This window comes from Patella vulgata, chromosome 7 (genome assembly GCF_932274485.2).
Source record: "Patella vulgata chromosome 7, xgPatVulg1.2, whole genome shotgun sequence".
NCBI lineage: Eukaryota > Metazoa > Mollusca > Gastropoda > Patellidae > Patella > Patella vulgata.
The window spans coordinates 32,463,223-32,477,672 of record NC_065885.2 but is presented as its reverse complement, the minus strand read 5'-3'; the positions used below and the strand labels follow the sequence as shown (position 1 = coordinate 32,477,672).

General features: G+C 33.5%; 1 protein-coding gene across 1 annotated transcript; it reads left to right on the top strand.

Annotated features, from left to right (window-relative positions):
- The first annotated feature begins 1,253 nt into the window (after window positions 1–1,253).
- On the top strand, window positions 1,254–14,248 carry LOC126826694 (sentrin-specific protease 8). Its single transcript, XM_050555699.2, has 6 exons — window positions 1,254–1,544; window positions 3,619–3,707; window positions 5,335–5,443; window positions 5,701–5,816; window positions 7,267–7,320; window positions 8,704–14,248. Exons 1-6 carry the CDS (start codon window positions 1,342–1,344, stop codon window positions 8,874–8,876), a joined length of 744 nt encoding a protein of 247 aa, XP_050411656.1. The 5' UTR covers window positions 1,254–1,341; the 3' UTR covers window positions 8,877–14,248.
- Window positions 14,249–14,450: the final 202 nt, after the last annotated feature.

Genomic DNA, 14,450 nt, shown 5'->3' with positions numbered 1-14,450 from the left:
GATGGCTTAGAAATGTAATGATATAAAATGGGGTTTAACGTCCTACTGTTCTGCTCCGAACTGGGCTAATAAAGACGGGAATACGTCATACAGTGTGCTATGACATGAGGGAAATTTTGCGCGGACGCTCGGCACTACGGCCTACTCTTATTTATATCGAATTCCAACTAGCTGTCATGGGATCTTTTACGTGCACACAATGTGTAAGCGGGACCTCAGTTTTTAGTCCTTGTCAGGCCCTTTTTCCTGCATTACTGACAAGGGGGAACCACACCGGAAAATCTGGAAGAACTTTCTCGGCCAATTAATGCAGGGATCGAACACCCGATCTCCAGGACGACCTTCGGATGTAGACTATGGTCGCGACTACAGTCTGAACTAGCACCCAAACGCAAATGGCCCTAGCCATTGACTATTCAATATAGCGCCTGCTATATTTTCTCTTTATTTACTCATGTATTTTTAAAAACTGGTTAATTTTCCATACTGCGATGTGAAAGCAAGGTTACAAATAGGATTAGTCAACAATATCAGAATATTTTTCATTTGAATTATGTCACCCAACTAAATCATTTCACACGTACAGTTTTTTGTCGGGTGCCTATATATATAATATATTCGAATAAGACTGAAGATTCTAATCTGTCAAATTCATCAAAAAAGACGAAAAAAAATCATATTTAACATCTATACTACAATTCCCATTCTTTCAGGCGTTAACATGGGCCCTATAATACCGACCAAGGTGTAAATAACGCAACGGCAATCGGCAATTTTATTATATTTTTCAGAAAATCTTCTCAAGTGTCAGTTTTGTCAGCCATCTTTGAACTATCCCGACCGTGCTTTATCGCATGGTACGGCTGGTCACGACCACTGGTTGAACTAAATGTCATTCGCATGCAGATGGTTCGACTATATCACGAAAATCCGTGCAACCGAAGGTCGCCCTATATATAGCTAGCGAGCCAGGATTGTTTCGACATTTCAACAATTTTAAACCAGAAATAAAGAAACAGCAACTGATTTTCGATAAGGTCTGTAATATCAATCAATATAAATAAGCTGTCCATTACTGTTGTTGGAAGACGTAATATTGCATCACCTGCTTGAGTCCATGTATTGATGTAAACAAATTTACACGGTTCATGATTATTCATCATTACCTCCGAAATTATATTTATTTGTCCCGTAAATACATTACAAATCAATACAAGGCTGCATGTGCTCTTCCAAATAGTATTAGTAATTAATTAAATATTAACTTCTTTAAGTGCTATATAAACAAATAATTGAAATAACCACCCTGACCCATTCTATAACTTTTGACATGTGAATCCAATGTTATTGTTAAAACCACGTTGTTACATTGGGGGTGTGGCAAATTCAGGAAATGACGACACAAGATGGTTGTTCTGCTCAACTATGGCGAACGAAGATGCGATCGTGTTAAACTTCAACGACAGTTTATTGCGAGCTTCGGATCTTGAAATATTAGATGGACCTAACTGGCTAAATGATAAACTGATCGGGTTTTGTTTTGAGTAAGTAAAACCCGCTTGCCACAAGATATGACACGATTTTCAAGAAGAACAAGCAACATACGAGCAGTGGAAAAATTCAGGTTTTTGACCTCGGCTCGACAGTGTGAGTGTGGTCGATTACCGTAGTTTTGCCAGGGTTGGTTCACAATCCTCTTTTTCACTCGGGGACAATTTATGTACTACGGTACATTAAGCCTGACTTCGAAATGGTCATTATTATCCCATAATTTGCAGTTCACTTGATTTTATTGCTGTAAAAATTACTCCGTTTCTATTAAGACTAGTGAGTAGTGTCAATCATATGAACTGCTAAGGAATTGAATAATTGCTTATATTAATATTTGAAGACTTCTCTTCTTAATATTAGTCTATATATTATTATTATTCTGTCTAGACAAACCTCCCCCAAAAAACAGAAAGAAGCATTATTATTTTATCACTTTCTTCAAAGACATCATAAAGCTTAAAAAAAAAACAAAAAAAAAAAACGACAGAAAGAAGCATTATTTATTATTATTATATCACTTTCTTCAATGTAATCATCATCATAAAGCTTTTTAACGCAGACATACTGGTAACTTGGTAGCCAAGTTGATATAGGTCTACAGGACAATTTTTCTTAGGGGTTCTACATCATTTTTGCCCGAAAAATGAACCTACATAATTATTTTAGGCTATACACCATCGTCCTCAATCAATTATGTATTGCAAAAATCAGTCAGTTATCGGTATGAAATTACATCAGAAATTAGTGATTTGAATTCAATTTTTAAAAAAAGTTATTGGAATTTCTAATCAATTATGTTCAAGGGGATTGGATGGCTGAATGTTTAGCATGTATGCACTGTATCATAGGTCTGTCAGTGTCATTGAGTCAACTGGCATGGTTTCGATTCCTGTCGCCTGTCCAACCTCGTGGATTTGTTCCAGGTCCTCCAGTTTTCTCCCATTGCTAAAGACCCCTAGGCACAAGAAAATAATTGAAATAAAATTGAATCAATGTTAGCCCCGAAATTACCTAGTTTGTGTCGAGTGGACATTAAACCCCATTTCTCTTCTTCATTTATGTTCGGTGAAATATATGAACAGTCCAAATTGAACGAAAATTGTTTACTCCTGCTGAGTACATTCTACACATTATTTTATAATATTTTTGTCGTTTGTGAATCAGCCATTAGTAATTACTTCCACATCGTCTTGTAGGATATGCTTTTCTTTCTTCGTTACAAATGGCACCCGCAAACATAGAATACATGACTCATGTAGTTATTATAAAATGGTCATTGTGTCTTATTCTTAAATATTGAATGTTAGGATCCCATATCTTCACAGCAAGATATCAATATTGATTAAAATGGACCTACCTTGAATTCTAATTTGTGTTTTTAATTTAGAATATTATGAAAAATATTGAGTTAGAAGTTTGGCTCCTTTAGTTTTTTTTAATCAAATTCATGTGTTATGTGAGTATGAATTTTTGACTGTACTGTATTTTTCGATTTTTAATTCAATACCAGTAAAGAATCTCTGGTGTCTGTTTTTAGATCAAAAGATATTAATTGATCCAAAAATAGTTCTGCCTTTTATGTTTTGTCTTTGATACCAACCGTGAAATAAAAGATTGAAGTACAATGTGAATTGTTAGTTGTATTTTAGTGTATTTTCAAATCCAAATTAAATAACAAGTTAGTTTCAGGGGTTCTGGAAGAGAAATGTACCATGCCTCATGCACAACAGATATATATTTAAAGATTTTGTACATTCTGAAAGTTGGAACACCAACAATCATTTGTATTTGAATGCTTCTCATCTTCAACAATAATGTCTGATAAAAACTAAATAGGTTAGAATAACAGTACAATGTAAGTTTCTCTTACTACATCATGAGTACCAGATGAGAGTTTGGTCTGCTAACTCATTGTACCAGTAGTGGGTTTTCAAAGCTGCTATGATATACTCTTGTCTATGGTTGACAGATGTCATTGTCAAGGTCTTTATAGATAGTAATAAAAACTATAATAAACTACTTCACCTGTGTTTTATGTATAGTAATTGTATATTTTTTTCGCTTCAGATATTATGAAAGAGAACAGTTCAACCATTCAGCAGATAAATTATCTCTTATTAGTCCGTCGGTTACACAGTTCATCAAATTAGCACCAGGTAATATTTTATATGTAAGACCACATGGAAATGTTGTTGTATAATTGCTGTTGCCCTTGCCTGTCCGTCTGTGACCTTCAATTTCTTATGAACTCTCTACAGACTAAACTTATTATCCGGTCCTTTGAAAATTTATATCCTTATTGATATATCCAATTTCAGTAGAAAAACAATCACAACCGTCGCAAAGTGAATGCTAAATTTTAAATGTGGATCAAATTGTAACAACAGTATCTTGATCCATTGGCAGATCATTCCAATTTGTTGGGGATGAGAGTAGGGCACTACAAAGAATTTGTTGAGTACAGGTCTTAAAGAGCACATCAAGTGAGAAAACAGTATTATATGAACGTATAGCCAGTGGTTACTATATTACGGCAAGTTAACACCAAACTGAATAATATTAATTGAGCCATCTTTACTCAAAGTCGCAAATATAGACCTACGGTAAAAAACCAAATTTGCTAATTATCGAAACACTCAGATGCCAGTGACGTCATAGTGACTAAATGCATATTACTATTAGGAATGGTTATTCCTTAATTACCTATACACACCGCGATGTATACTCATTAATGCATGACTGATTCTCTAATTAAATGAAACAATTAACTATGGGATAATTTGATTTGTAATTTATTTTAATTTTAGATACTATTTAGAATTTGTTTTAGACAATACAAAAAAAATAAGTTGTTTCTCATGTCCCTTCCACAACCAATTATGGATGCTCCAGAGGCTAAAGTTAATATCCGATTGACTTTAAATTTATACACAGTGTTTAAGGTCATGAGACGAAGAAGCCTAGTGGTTTTCAGTAATTTCCGATAATTGCTGTTCGAGTTACATGTATGACCCTTAATCGCTTTGAAAAATCCTTTGGATGCTCTAGAGGGAAAAGTTAATATCTGATTAACTCTAGATTTATACACACTGTTTAAGGTCACGAGACGAAGAAACCTAGTTATTTTCAATAATTTCCAATAATTACTGTCAGAGTTATGGTCCTTGACCACTTTGAAAATTCTTGTAGAAGCTCTAGAGGCAAAAGTTAATATATGATTGACTTCAAATTTATACACAGTGTTTAAGGTCATGAGATGAAGGATCCTAGTCATTTTCAACGATTTCCAATAATTACTTCCGGAGTTATGACCCTTGATCACTTGGAATTTTTTTTTGAATGCTCTAGAGGCTAAAGTTAATATAAATTGTTCAAGGCCACGAGACAAACAATCGTAACAGATTTTAACAATTTCTGATAATTTCTTAATTGGTTATTACTCGTAATGACCCTTGATCACTTTAAAAATGCTCTATAGGCTAAAGTTAATATAAATTGTTCAAGGTCGTGAGACAAACATTTGAAACAAATTCTAATATTTTGTGGTAATTACTTCATGGGTTATTATTCGTAATAAGATTTTTATGTATTGTAAACGTTCTCCTTACTGACAAAAGAAAAAATATGTGACAACCCTTGTTGACTGCCCGGACGACTTAGCTGTTGTGGGCGTATGTTTCATTGCCTGGCAACCTATCTTTCCTTATGGCTTCCAAGTAAGTGCAAGGGTGCATGATGGTGATGACTAGACATCTTGTTATAATTTATTTTCATTTGTTTTAGTTGAAGAATTAACAGTTATTCTAGAATCATTGAACCTTCCATTAAAACAGTTTGTATTTTTAGCTGTCAATGACAATGAAGACTCAAATAATGTAGGAGGTACACATTGGTGAGTAGGCCTATCCATATTAATTTGTATGTAAATGTCTGAACATATGGTTTATGATAAGGTCTTTTTAGGCAAATTCTATATGCCTATATTTCTTTCAAAAGATATATTTTAAATTAATGTTTTTACTGTGACCGATAATATTATTCAATAGGTATGAACTATGGATTTTGAAGTTGCAACTTTTATATATTCAGTAAATAGGCCAGACACAACTAAGATGTCTTTTGTAAAAGTAATTTCTGACAATATTTCAGGAGCTTATTAGTGTATATACGCAGTAAACAAGAATTTCATCATTTTGATTCAGCCAATCATGCGAATGAACATATAGCCAAAAAGTTAGCATATAGATTACAACCATTTGTACATGGTAAGTGAAGACCTAATTTTTTTTGTCCTCCGCCTTTCAAAGAAAGTCATAGCCTAATTAAACGAGAGTGATGAAACTGTAGAGTTCCAAATCTTGAGCATTTTTTGCTCAGGTACAGAGATGAGTGAATTGATTGGACGAGACCTTAGAACAGGATAGTTTCATTCCTTCACTTCCTTGTTTTTGACTAAGTTTGATTATATTGATTGGACCAGATTGGTCGATGTTTTATAATATGGTAAATGTGCTGGTAATTAATGAGCGCCATCTATTTAAGACTGGACATCAGCCTCACTGTTTTTTTGTTTGTTTTTTTTTTTCCAACAAATAAAACATATTATAATTTATAATTTAATTGTGAGTACAGATTTTCAAATTATATTTCAGCACCGTTTTATTAAATATTTGTATAGAGAATTTTTCCATTCCATTGAGTCCAAAGCTTTGAAGAAGAGTTTGTATCCTGCCGACATTACATCCTGTATGTGTTGGGGTCATATGACTTGTTAAAAATAACAGCCAAAATTATTTAAGATTTATATTACAGAAAATTCAGTGTCTTGTATTAGTCCTGGATCTGACTAGTTTTGTAGGAAAGTTTGAGTAGGGAGAATGTTTTTGTACAAATGTTTAGTAGGTGCCTTAGTCAGTATTTTGGACTTGAGATGGACACTCACCACGTGATAGGTTATTCTCCTATGAGGTCATCGAAGATGGCTGCCAACATTATTTCAGTTTTATTCTACCTGCTATAGTTTTCTATGAATGTCTATGAAATAAAGGAGGGGAAAGATAGAATGTTAAAATGCATTGCAAATTTCTGCATTACTTTAATCTTTAATCATCAGTAGAAATACGCTATATAAAATGATAATTCGTATATTATTTACAGCTACAAAGTAGAGAAAAAAAAATATGTTTCCGTTTTATCCAATAAACAGTTTATTGTCATTTCATGCAGAAAGATATGGTGTTGAAACATGTTGCAAATTTTTGTATCACATCGTAGGCCTTAAATTATCATATAAATTAACACTTGGTATTTTGATTGAGTATTTTACAGCAACAAGAATGTTTCCGTTTAATCAAAAATTCCAATAAACAATTTACTGTTAGTTCGAGGGGAAAGTTCTACAGGTGGTAGACAATATTTAAATGTTGTTTAAATGCTTATTTTCCTAAACTTATGATGCAGATAGATGTTTATATGGAAGGTCCTCCTGAATATAAAATAACATTTTATGTGATATAGGTGACTTGATTACAATGCAACATAGGAAACTTAGAAATTTTGCAGTCTAGTAGTTTATTCATCCCTTGATTCTGTGAAATAAAAAAACAAACATTTTGCCTCCCAAAAAAAATTCTCTCTACTCAAAGTTTCCTACAGAAACATAGTCAGATTCTGGATATTATGAAATGACAGTGTATTGCTATGTTTTGTTTTCAGCACCCAGAGGTAGAATGAAATTTATTGAAATGGATTCTCCACAACAAGCAAATTGTAAGTGTTTTATAAGCCACCAGAAAAAATTAAATTAGATTGTATATATTTGCTTTTTAAAGATGCATTATGTAAGATTAAGATAAATGTTTTATAAGCCAAAGGAAGAAATTAAATTAGATTGTATACTGTTGCTTTTTAAAGATGCATTATGTAAGATTAAGATAGAGCTGGCTATTCTCACTAAATTAGTTCAAAAAAAGAAAATGAAAAATAAAGTTTTCATCCATCTGATGTGATAGTCTACAGAGTTGATTATTGGCTTTCATATGAAGAAATAATAATTTATATAACATTTGAAACCCCCCCCAAAAGACCTGCAATAGGCAGATTTAGCTCTTACATAATGCATCTTTGAATAATATAAAAGTGTAATTCAGTGAATGCTTCAGTCTGAAACTACTGCTACCATTAGTGGGTCAAGTTTATATAGCTGTGAACTATTTAAGAACTGTATATTATTCCCATTACTCTGGCACTTTGGCGCTGTCTAGGGTGCTAAAGGGTTAAAAATACATGTTATTGATTTTCCTTCTAAATTGATAGAATGTCAGAAGCAATTTATTTTTTATTTTTAAATTTAAACATACATTATGCAAGAGCTAAATCTGTCTTTTGCAGGTCTTTCTTTACGCCTGAAGTGTTATCTAAATTGTTAATTAGACATTAATTAACTTATCCATACCATAATCAACTCTCGATTGCCAACGGATATCTCCGATATTAAGTAGATTAGAACGATTCAGCCATATTTTGATTTAATTTAAAAATAATGGAGCGAAACTTAACTTTGAACAACCAGTATGGTGGTTTCAATTTGTGCACACGTCTTGTCAAATCTTCAAAGGTTAATATCTTCGCTCACAATAGAGTAATTTGAATGAAATTTTCAAATTATTCATTTTACATTATCTATGTTTAAACTATTATAGCAAGAATGGCTAGCTCTTTATTTAAATCTTACTTAATGTATCTTTAATATAAAACAAGCAGTTGCCATACAAGATACCTCCATGACGGAGAACTAGGGAAATAGGCAGGGCTCATCCTCTCATTACCCCAATGCTTCACATCAAATTAAAAACAGGATTTTGGCAAAGGGGGTTAACTCTGGAACAGAAGGTTGCAGCTTGCTGAATATCAATGGTGTTTTTGTCTTCTCATGAACCTAATGTTTCACACCAAAATTGAAACTGTAGCCTCGATCACTTTCACAAAGGTTTCTCCTGAGGGGCCATACTCTGATACTCTGGAACAAAACATCACAGAAATTGTGACCTATTGCGTGTCCACAAATAAAGGTGAATGGTTATGTACTGTCAATTTTAGTTTTTGAATGTTTCTGGTATAAATTTTTTTAGCCAGGATTTTCATTTTTTTCAGGTTATGATTGTGGAATTTATGTCATCTCAATAGCTGAACATTTATGCCGAGAATTTTGTGAATGTATCAACGACGTCTCTTTATCTCATGTGGTTACTGCCACAACAGTGTCAAAAAAACGTGAACAGCTTAAAGAACTTATAAGAAGCGTAGCAGAAGAGCATGCAAGCTGACAAACAGTTGATAATATGTGATTTAGTACCTCATTGTATTCAGGAGTTGGGTTGTCCGTTTTACCTATCTTTCTGTGGTTTTAATTCAGTAATTAAATGGGATTTTCCAGATGGCTTATATAACTAGTCCAATCTTTTTTCCCAATATGGCTCTGCAGTTACTTTTGTTTGTTTTAATTTAAAGTAAGGTATACAATGTATGACAAACTAACTCATAGAGTATAAGAGATTAACACAAACTTTTATTTAAGCCAAATATATTTTTATGTATTAAACCATTCAATGCAATGATTAGGCCGCAATTAATTAATTGTTTGTTTCTCATGACCCGTCTGCATGTCTGTTTTCATCCATAATAATTACGTACTTCCATAATTATTTGGTCAAATTTAGTGAGGTCACAAATTTGTCCTGTAAAATTTGTAAAACTATATTGATTAGCCTTCAAATATGAACAGTGAACTGATGCATTAAAATTCACTATTTATCGATAAACATGAAACTGTAGGTGATAAGTAAAGTCTAGTAGGCTAGCGTGTGAAAAAATATATGAAGTCCATCCATGAAACTGAAACAGGAAGTTAAAAAAGCTGTATCATATCTGTCATTCAAACCAAGGAATGGTAGCTACAGCATTTTCTTTCACCAAAGACGACATACATACTTCATAAGGCACTTGTCATTTGTAATAAAATTCACAGAAAGAAATAAATATCTTTAAATTCCTGCTAAAATATTTTATTTACGTGACTAGCACTCTGTGACAAACGGCTCCAAAACTGCCACCATGAGGTATGGACTGATTGACACTGCTTCACATTATTTTATTAACCAGTCCTAAATTGACACAAAGATACTAATAAATGTAAATAGTTTGATGAAGATAGACAAAATTATAAAAGTGTTTATATTATCACGAGTCGATGCCATTTGCCGATGGGGCAGAGTTGAAGACACTTAACATATCTTCCTTCACGGTTAGAGAAACGAACAAATGTGCAATAAATTCTTTGGACTTGTTAAATAATCTAACTTATTTTGTATTTAAAAATCCGAAGGTATGCCTTTAAATATTTATATCAGATCAAGTTACCAACCTGATTGGAACAGATGATTTTGTAACCTGTCAAAGTAGGGAAAGATGAAGAAATGAAATGCCAAGAATTAATGAAACAACGAATGGTTAACTTAGAAGCATATCACTAATAATTTAGAACTATTATTATGATCAAGTCTTCAGATGCCTGACTTTTGTGCAACAGATATTTTAATCTATAAAACTTTGATTAAATGTGAATAAATCGCAGATGCCGGTTACCGTTGGATTTTCAATGCCCCAAATAACTGACAATTGCTGAAATAGAAACAGCGTTAAACTCAAAAAATTTAAATTCCATCATCTCAATAATTAATAATTACCTCATGTAGCATGTATATTTCACAAACACTGATCATGAGAAACAACAATTAATTAACCATGGTCTTATAAGTGATGTATTATAAATGTATTAAGGATGTGATGATTATATAGGTATGTTAGTAAAAGTGATATCTGGTTGTACAGGAGGATTCTTATATATGATGTACATTTACTAAAAAACGCAATAATAATGACTTTTACACATAACTGATTTTTTGTACTCTTATATAAAGTGGGAGCATGTTATGATAATCCCCCAGTACATATTAGTTTTATCAGATTATTGTTCTTTACAGAATTTTTATATGCTCACGTGGAAATGTGAACGTATATTGCCGTCTCCCCTGTCCGTCCGCTCTCAAGCCAAAAGTTGTCATCCGATTGTTTTAAAATTGATATATTATTATGTTGTTTACATTAAAGAGATGAAGAAGCCTATTTAATTTCAATAATTTCCATTAATTACTTGTAGATTTGTGTACCTTGTTTTACATTGTGTTGCACCTTGTGAACATTCTAATATCAAAAGTTATCTGCCGCTCTGTATGAAATTTATATGCGTCATTTAGATTAGTAAAAAGAAGAATCCTATGGTTTCACTTTGTTGAACCTTGTGAATGCTCTAACACCAAAAGTTATCATCCAATCTTTGTGAATTTGTGAAATTTATGTGCATTATTTAAATAAGTGAAATTTCAGCAATTTCCGTCAATTACTTCTAGATTTATGGCTCTTGTTTTACTTTGTGAAACTTGTGAACATTCGAACGACAAAAGTTATCATCCGATCTGTATGAAATTTATATGCATTATTTAAATTAGTAAAACGAAAAAGCTTGTCAATTTTCAACAATTTCTGTAAATTACTTCAGAGTTAAGGCCCTTGTTTCAGTTTGTAGAACCTTGTGAACCCTCAAATGACGAAAATTATAATCTGATTTGTCTGAAATTGTCTTGTAAATGGCCCCAATTACCTACAAAAGAATAAATATGCGACAACCCTTATCAACTGCTCGGACGATTTAGCTGCTGTGGGCATATGTTTCATTGCCTGGCAACCTATCTTATAAAACTAGTTGGGATCTATCAACATGTCATGAAGATATTCCTAATTTAGTTGATTATTGATGTTAAATCATCAAAAACACTGATTTGAAATGGCTACTTTATAACATCCAACATGTCTTGTTGTTTGACCAGCTTCCTGTTATTTGGGTGTTTGTTTATAACACACTACCCATTTTTGTCCCTCACCTTTTAAAGAAAGCAGGGAACTATTAAAATAAGTTCGTCTGTCTGTTTCTCCGCCTGTTTGTTGAATGGTTTTACTGAGTTCGATGATGAACATTTTCTGTGTGGGCTAAGCAGAGATATGCAAATTACGTGGGTGAAACTTTGGAACATGGGATACAGATACATTACATTACATTAGTACCTTTACTAAGTTCAATGCTGAGCATTTGCTGTTTAGGTTTCAAGCAGAGATAAACAATTTGATTGGAGTCAAGACCTTGGAACACAATAACTTTGATTCTAATTGTGTGAGAGTGATCAATCCCTTGACATTAACCCCGTTTACATTACAAATTTTAAGTGTACCAGGCACGGTTAGCTTCGCTTTTTTGTAGTGTAAACTGGTCAAACGTAAGCGTGCCGCGCCTGGTACGGTGCCAATCTGGCCCACTGAAGTGAGGTGGTCTCAGAACGGTACCAGGACCGGCTCGCTTTAAGTTTTCGTAGTGTAAAAGCTAACCGGTCTGAGCACGGATTACTGCGCATGCGCCATATGAACCTTAGCCTTTTTCCCCGCAAACTTTGACCGCTCTGTCATCAGTTCTGTCAAAATGGCTGCTCAAACTAAATCAACCATCATAATTGTTTTCATCTGGGTAATTTGTATAGGTACTGAAATTAACTTTTCTGTGAAGGGTTCCACATTTAGCATGCTTGGCACGATTCTGAGACCGCGTTATTTTAGAGTAATGTAAACGGGTCAATTTCTTGAAATTTATCGCCGCCTGTTACTGTGCCCAGAATGGCACGCTTATCGCAGCCAAGTGTAAACGGGGCTTAAGTTCGATAAAGAGCATTGCCTGCATTAACACGAGAATTTTCAAACTCAGTATTGTTTAGGTTAATTAGGTGAATGCATTTTTAACTTAGGCTAAGCAGAGATAAGCAATTTGATTGATCTAGACTTTTGGACACAATAATAACCCTGCTTCTTATTGAAATAGAATTTTCAAACTTCGGGGTGGCAAGTTTGGAGGTCACATGCTTGATCCCTACATCGGCCAATAAAGTTCATTGGGATTTTCAGACGTAGTTTCCCCGTGTCAGTGGTGCAGGACGGAGGGCCTGACAAGGACAGCTGTCTAGTCATTCGGATGGGACGGAAAACAGAGGTCCTGTGTATACATTGGCATGCACGTAAAAGATCCCTTGCCAGTTGGAATTCGATAGAAGATTTCCCCTCATAGCACACTGTATGGCATATTCCCATCTTCATTAGCCCAGGCGGAGCAGAACAGTAGGACATTAAACCCCATTTCATTATATATATTGTGAGTAATGTTGTCAGTACCATTTACAACTACCAGTACCATTTACAACTACCAACTACATTAAGTCACTCAATGAGCAACAAGTATCATGTCATCATATTTGTCTGTGTTTGTTGATAATTCCAGTTCTGGACATTATTAAAAATATTTAGTATCGGGGGCGCCATTGTTACACTCAACTAATTAAGGAGCAATTTTCAAATTATTATCTTTTGTGTTAAAAGATTGAATATTTGATACTACTAATTCAAATTGAATCTCATGTCCCATTCCATAATTGAATAGCCATATGTTTAGAAATAGGACTATAACATTGTTCTTGCTGTTGCATGTTTTCGAATATTTTTTTTTATTCTCAGCACAAATTTAATAGCTATTGACAGTTGTTTCATATTTATTATGCATATGTGTTTAGTTGGTACCCTTAGGTACACATTAGTTAATGTAAAGATCAAAGGGAAAGGTTGGGAAAAACCTAGTAAAGCCAAAATAAGGAGTGACCAGTATTGAAATCAGATTCATTCCATCTGACTGACCATACGCCCAAACTCAAAACATCTTATTCCCTTTTTGTTGGAATCCAGAGTCCACTTAGTTATGGGTATGATTTACCAGTCTGTAACCCTATCCAAACTAGTCTTGTGTACATTCAGGGAATATAGTTTTGCTGTGAGAGCTCCAGTTCGATGGCTTTTGAGTTACTTTGTGGTCAAACCTATTGTGTGTTAGACTGGTGCAGAAAAGGTGATTAGCAGAAAAGGTGATTATTTTAGTTCTGCAATTTGATGTAGTTTTTAAATTGAATGAATAAGTTGGGAAATGTCAAGTGCCATTAGTTTAATAATACTCCAGAAGAATATACATGTACCCCTTTATATAACAATGAGTATGCTGATTACATCAGTTAAAATCTATATTTGATATACATGTACAATGTAAGAGTTTTCTTTTTGGTGTGAATGCATTTGTTTAATTGTACAGTATTTAGTAGATACATCTAGTTTATAGATATTGTGCATTTAAGTAGAAACATGTAGTTTACAGATATATTGTACATTTATTATTGACATACTATCTGTGTTACCCTTTAGGGTTTTTTTGTTCATAATATTTTTTTCAGCCCCTAAAGTTTATTTCTCCTTTTAAGTCTAAATAAGAAACACTGTTATAAAATGTACAAAGGCAGCCTAAATCAAGTAGGACACATGAATTATTTTCACTGAATGAAATACTAAATCATGCTAACTGTAATGTATGATCTGACTGGTTGAATGGGGTTTGACAGGGTGTGTATGATTTAACCAAAAATATCTTTGTTTAATTCTCGGTTTGTTGCAATTTTACTTCATTCATACTAAAACTTGATAAATAAAGGTATTAATGATATAATCTGTATTTCTTTTCTTTATGGGGTTAGGTAGTGGATGGTCTAGCAAACACATGCCCTTTTGATCAAAAGGTCTGTCATTGAGATCAAGGGGAGGGATTTTGATTCCCTGTTAGTATATGCCATGTGGTAGTGTCGCCTGTCCAACGTCATGCGTTTTGTCTGGATCTCCAGTTTGCTCCCAGTGTCATTGATTAATTGGAT

Coding starts and splice junctions, on each gene's coding strand:
- LOC126826694 (XM_050555699.2), top strand. CDS start 1,342: ATGTTATTGTTAAAACCACGTTGTTACATTGGGGGTGTGGCAAATTCA. Junction 3,708..5,334: donor GTTCATCAAATTAGCACCAG/GTAATATTTTAT, acceptor CATTTGTTTTAG/TTGAAGAATTAACAGTTATT. Junction 7,321..8,703: donor TTCTCCACAACAAGCAAATT/GTAAGTGTTTTA, acceptor CATTTTTTTCAG/GTTATGATTGTGGAATTTAT.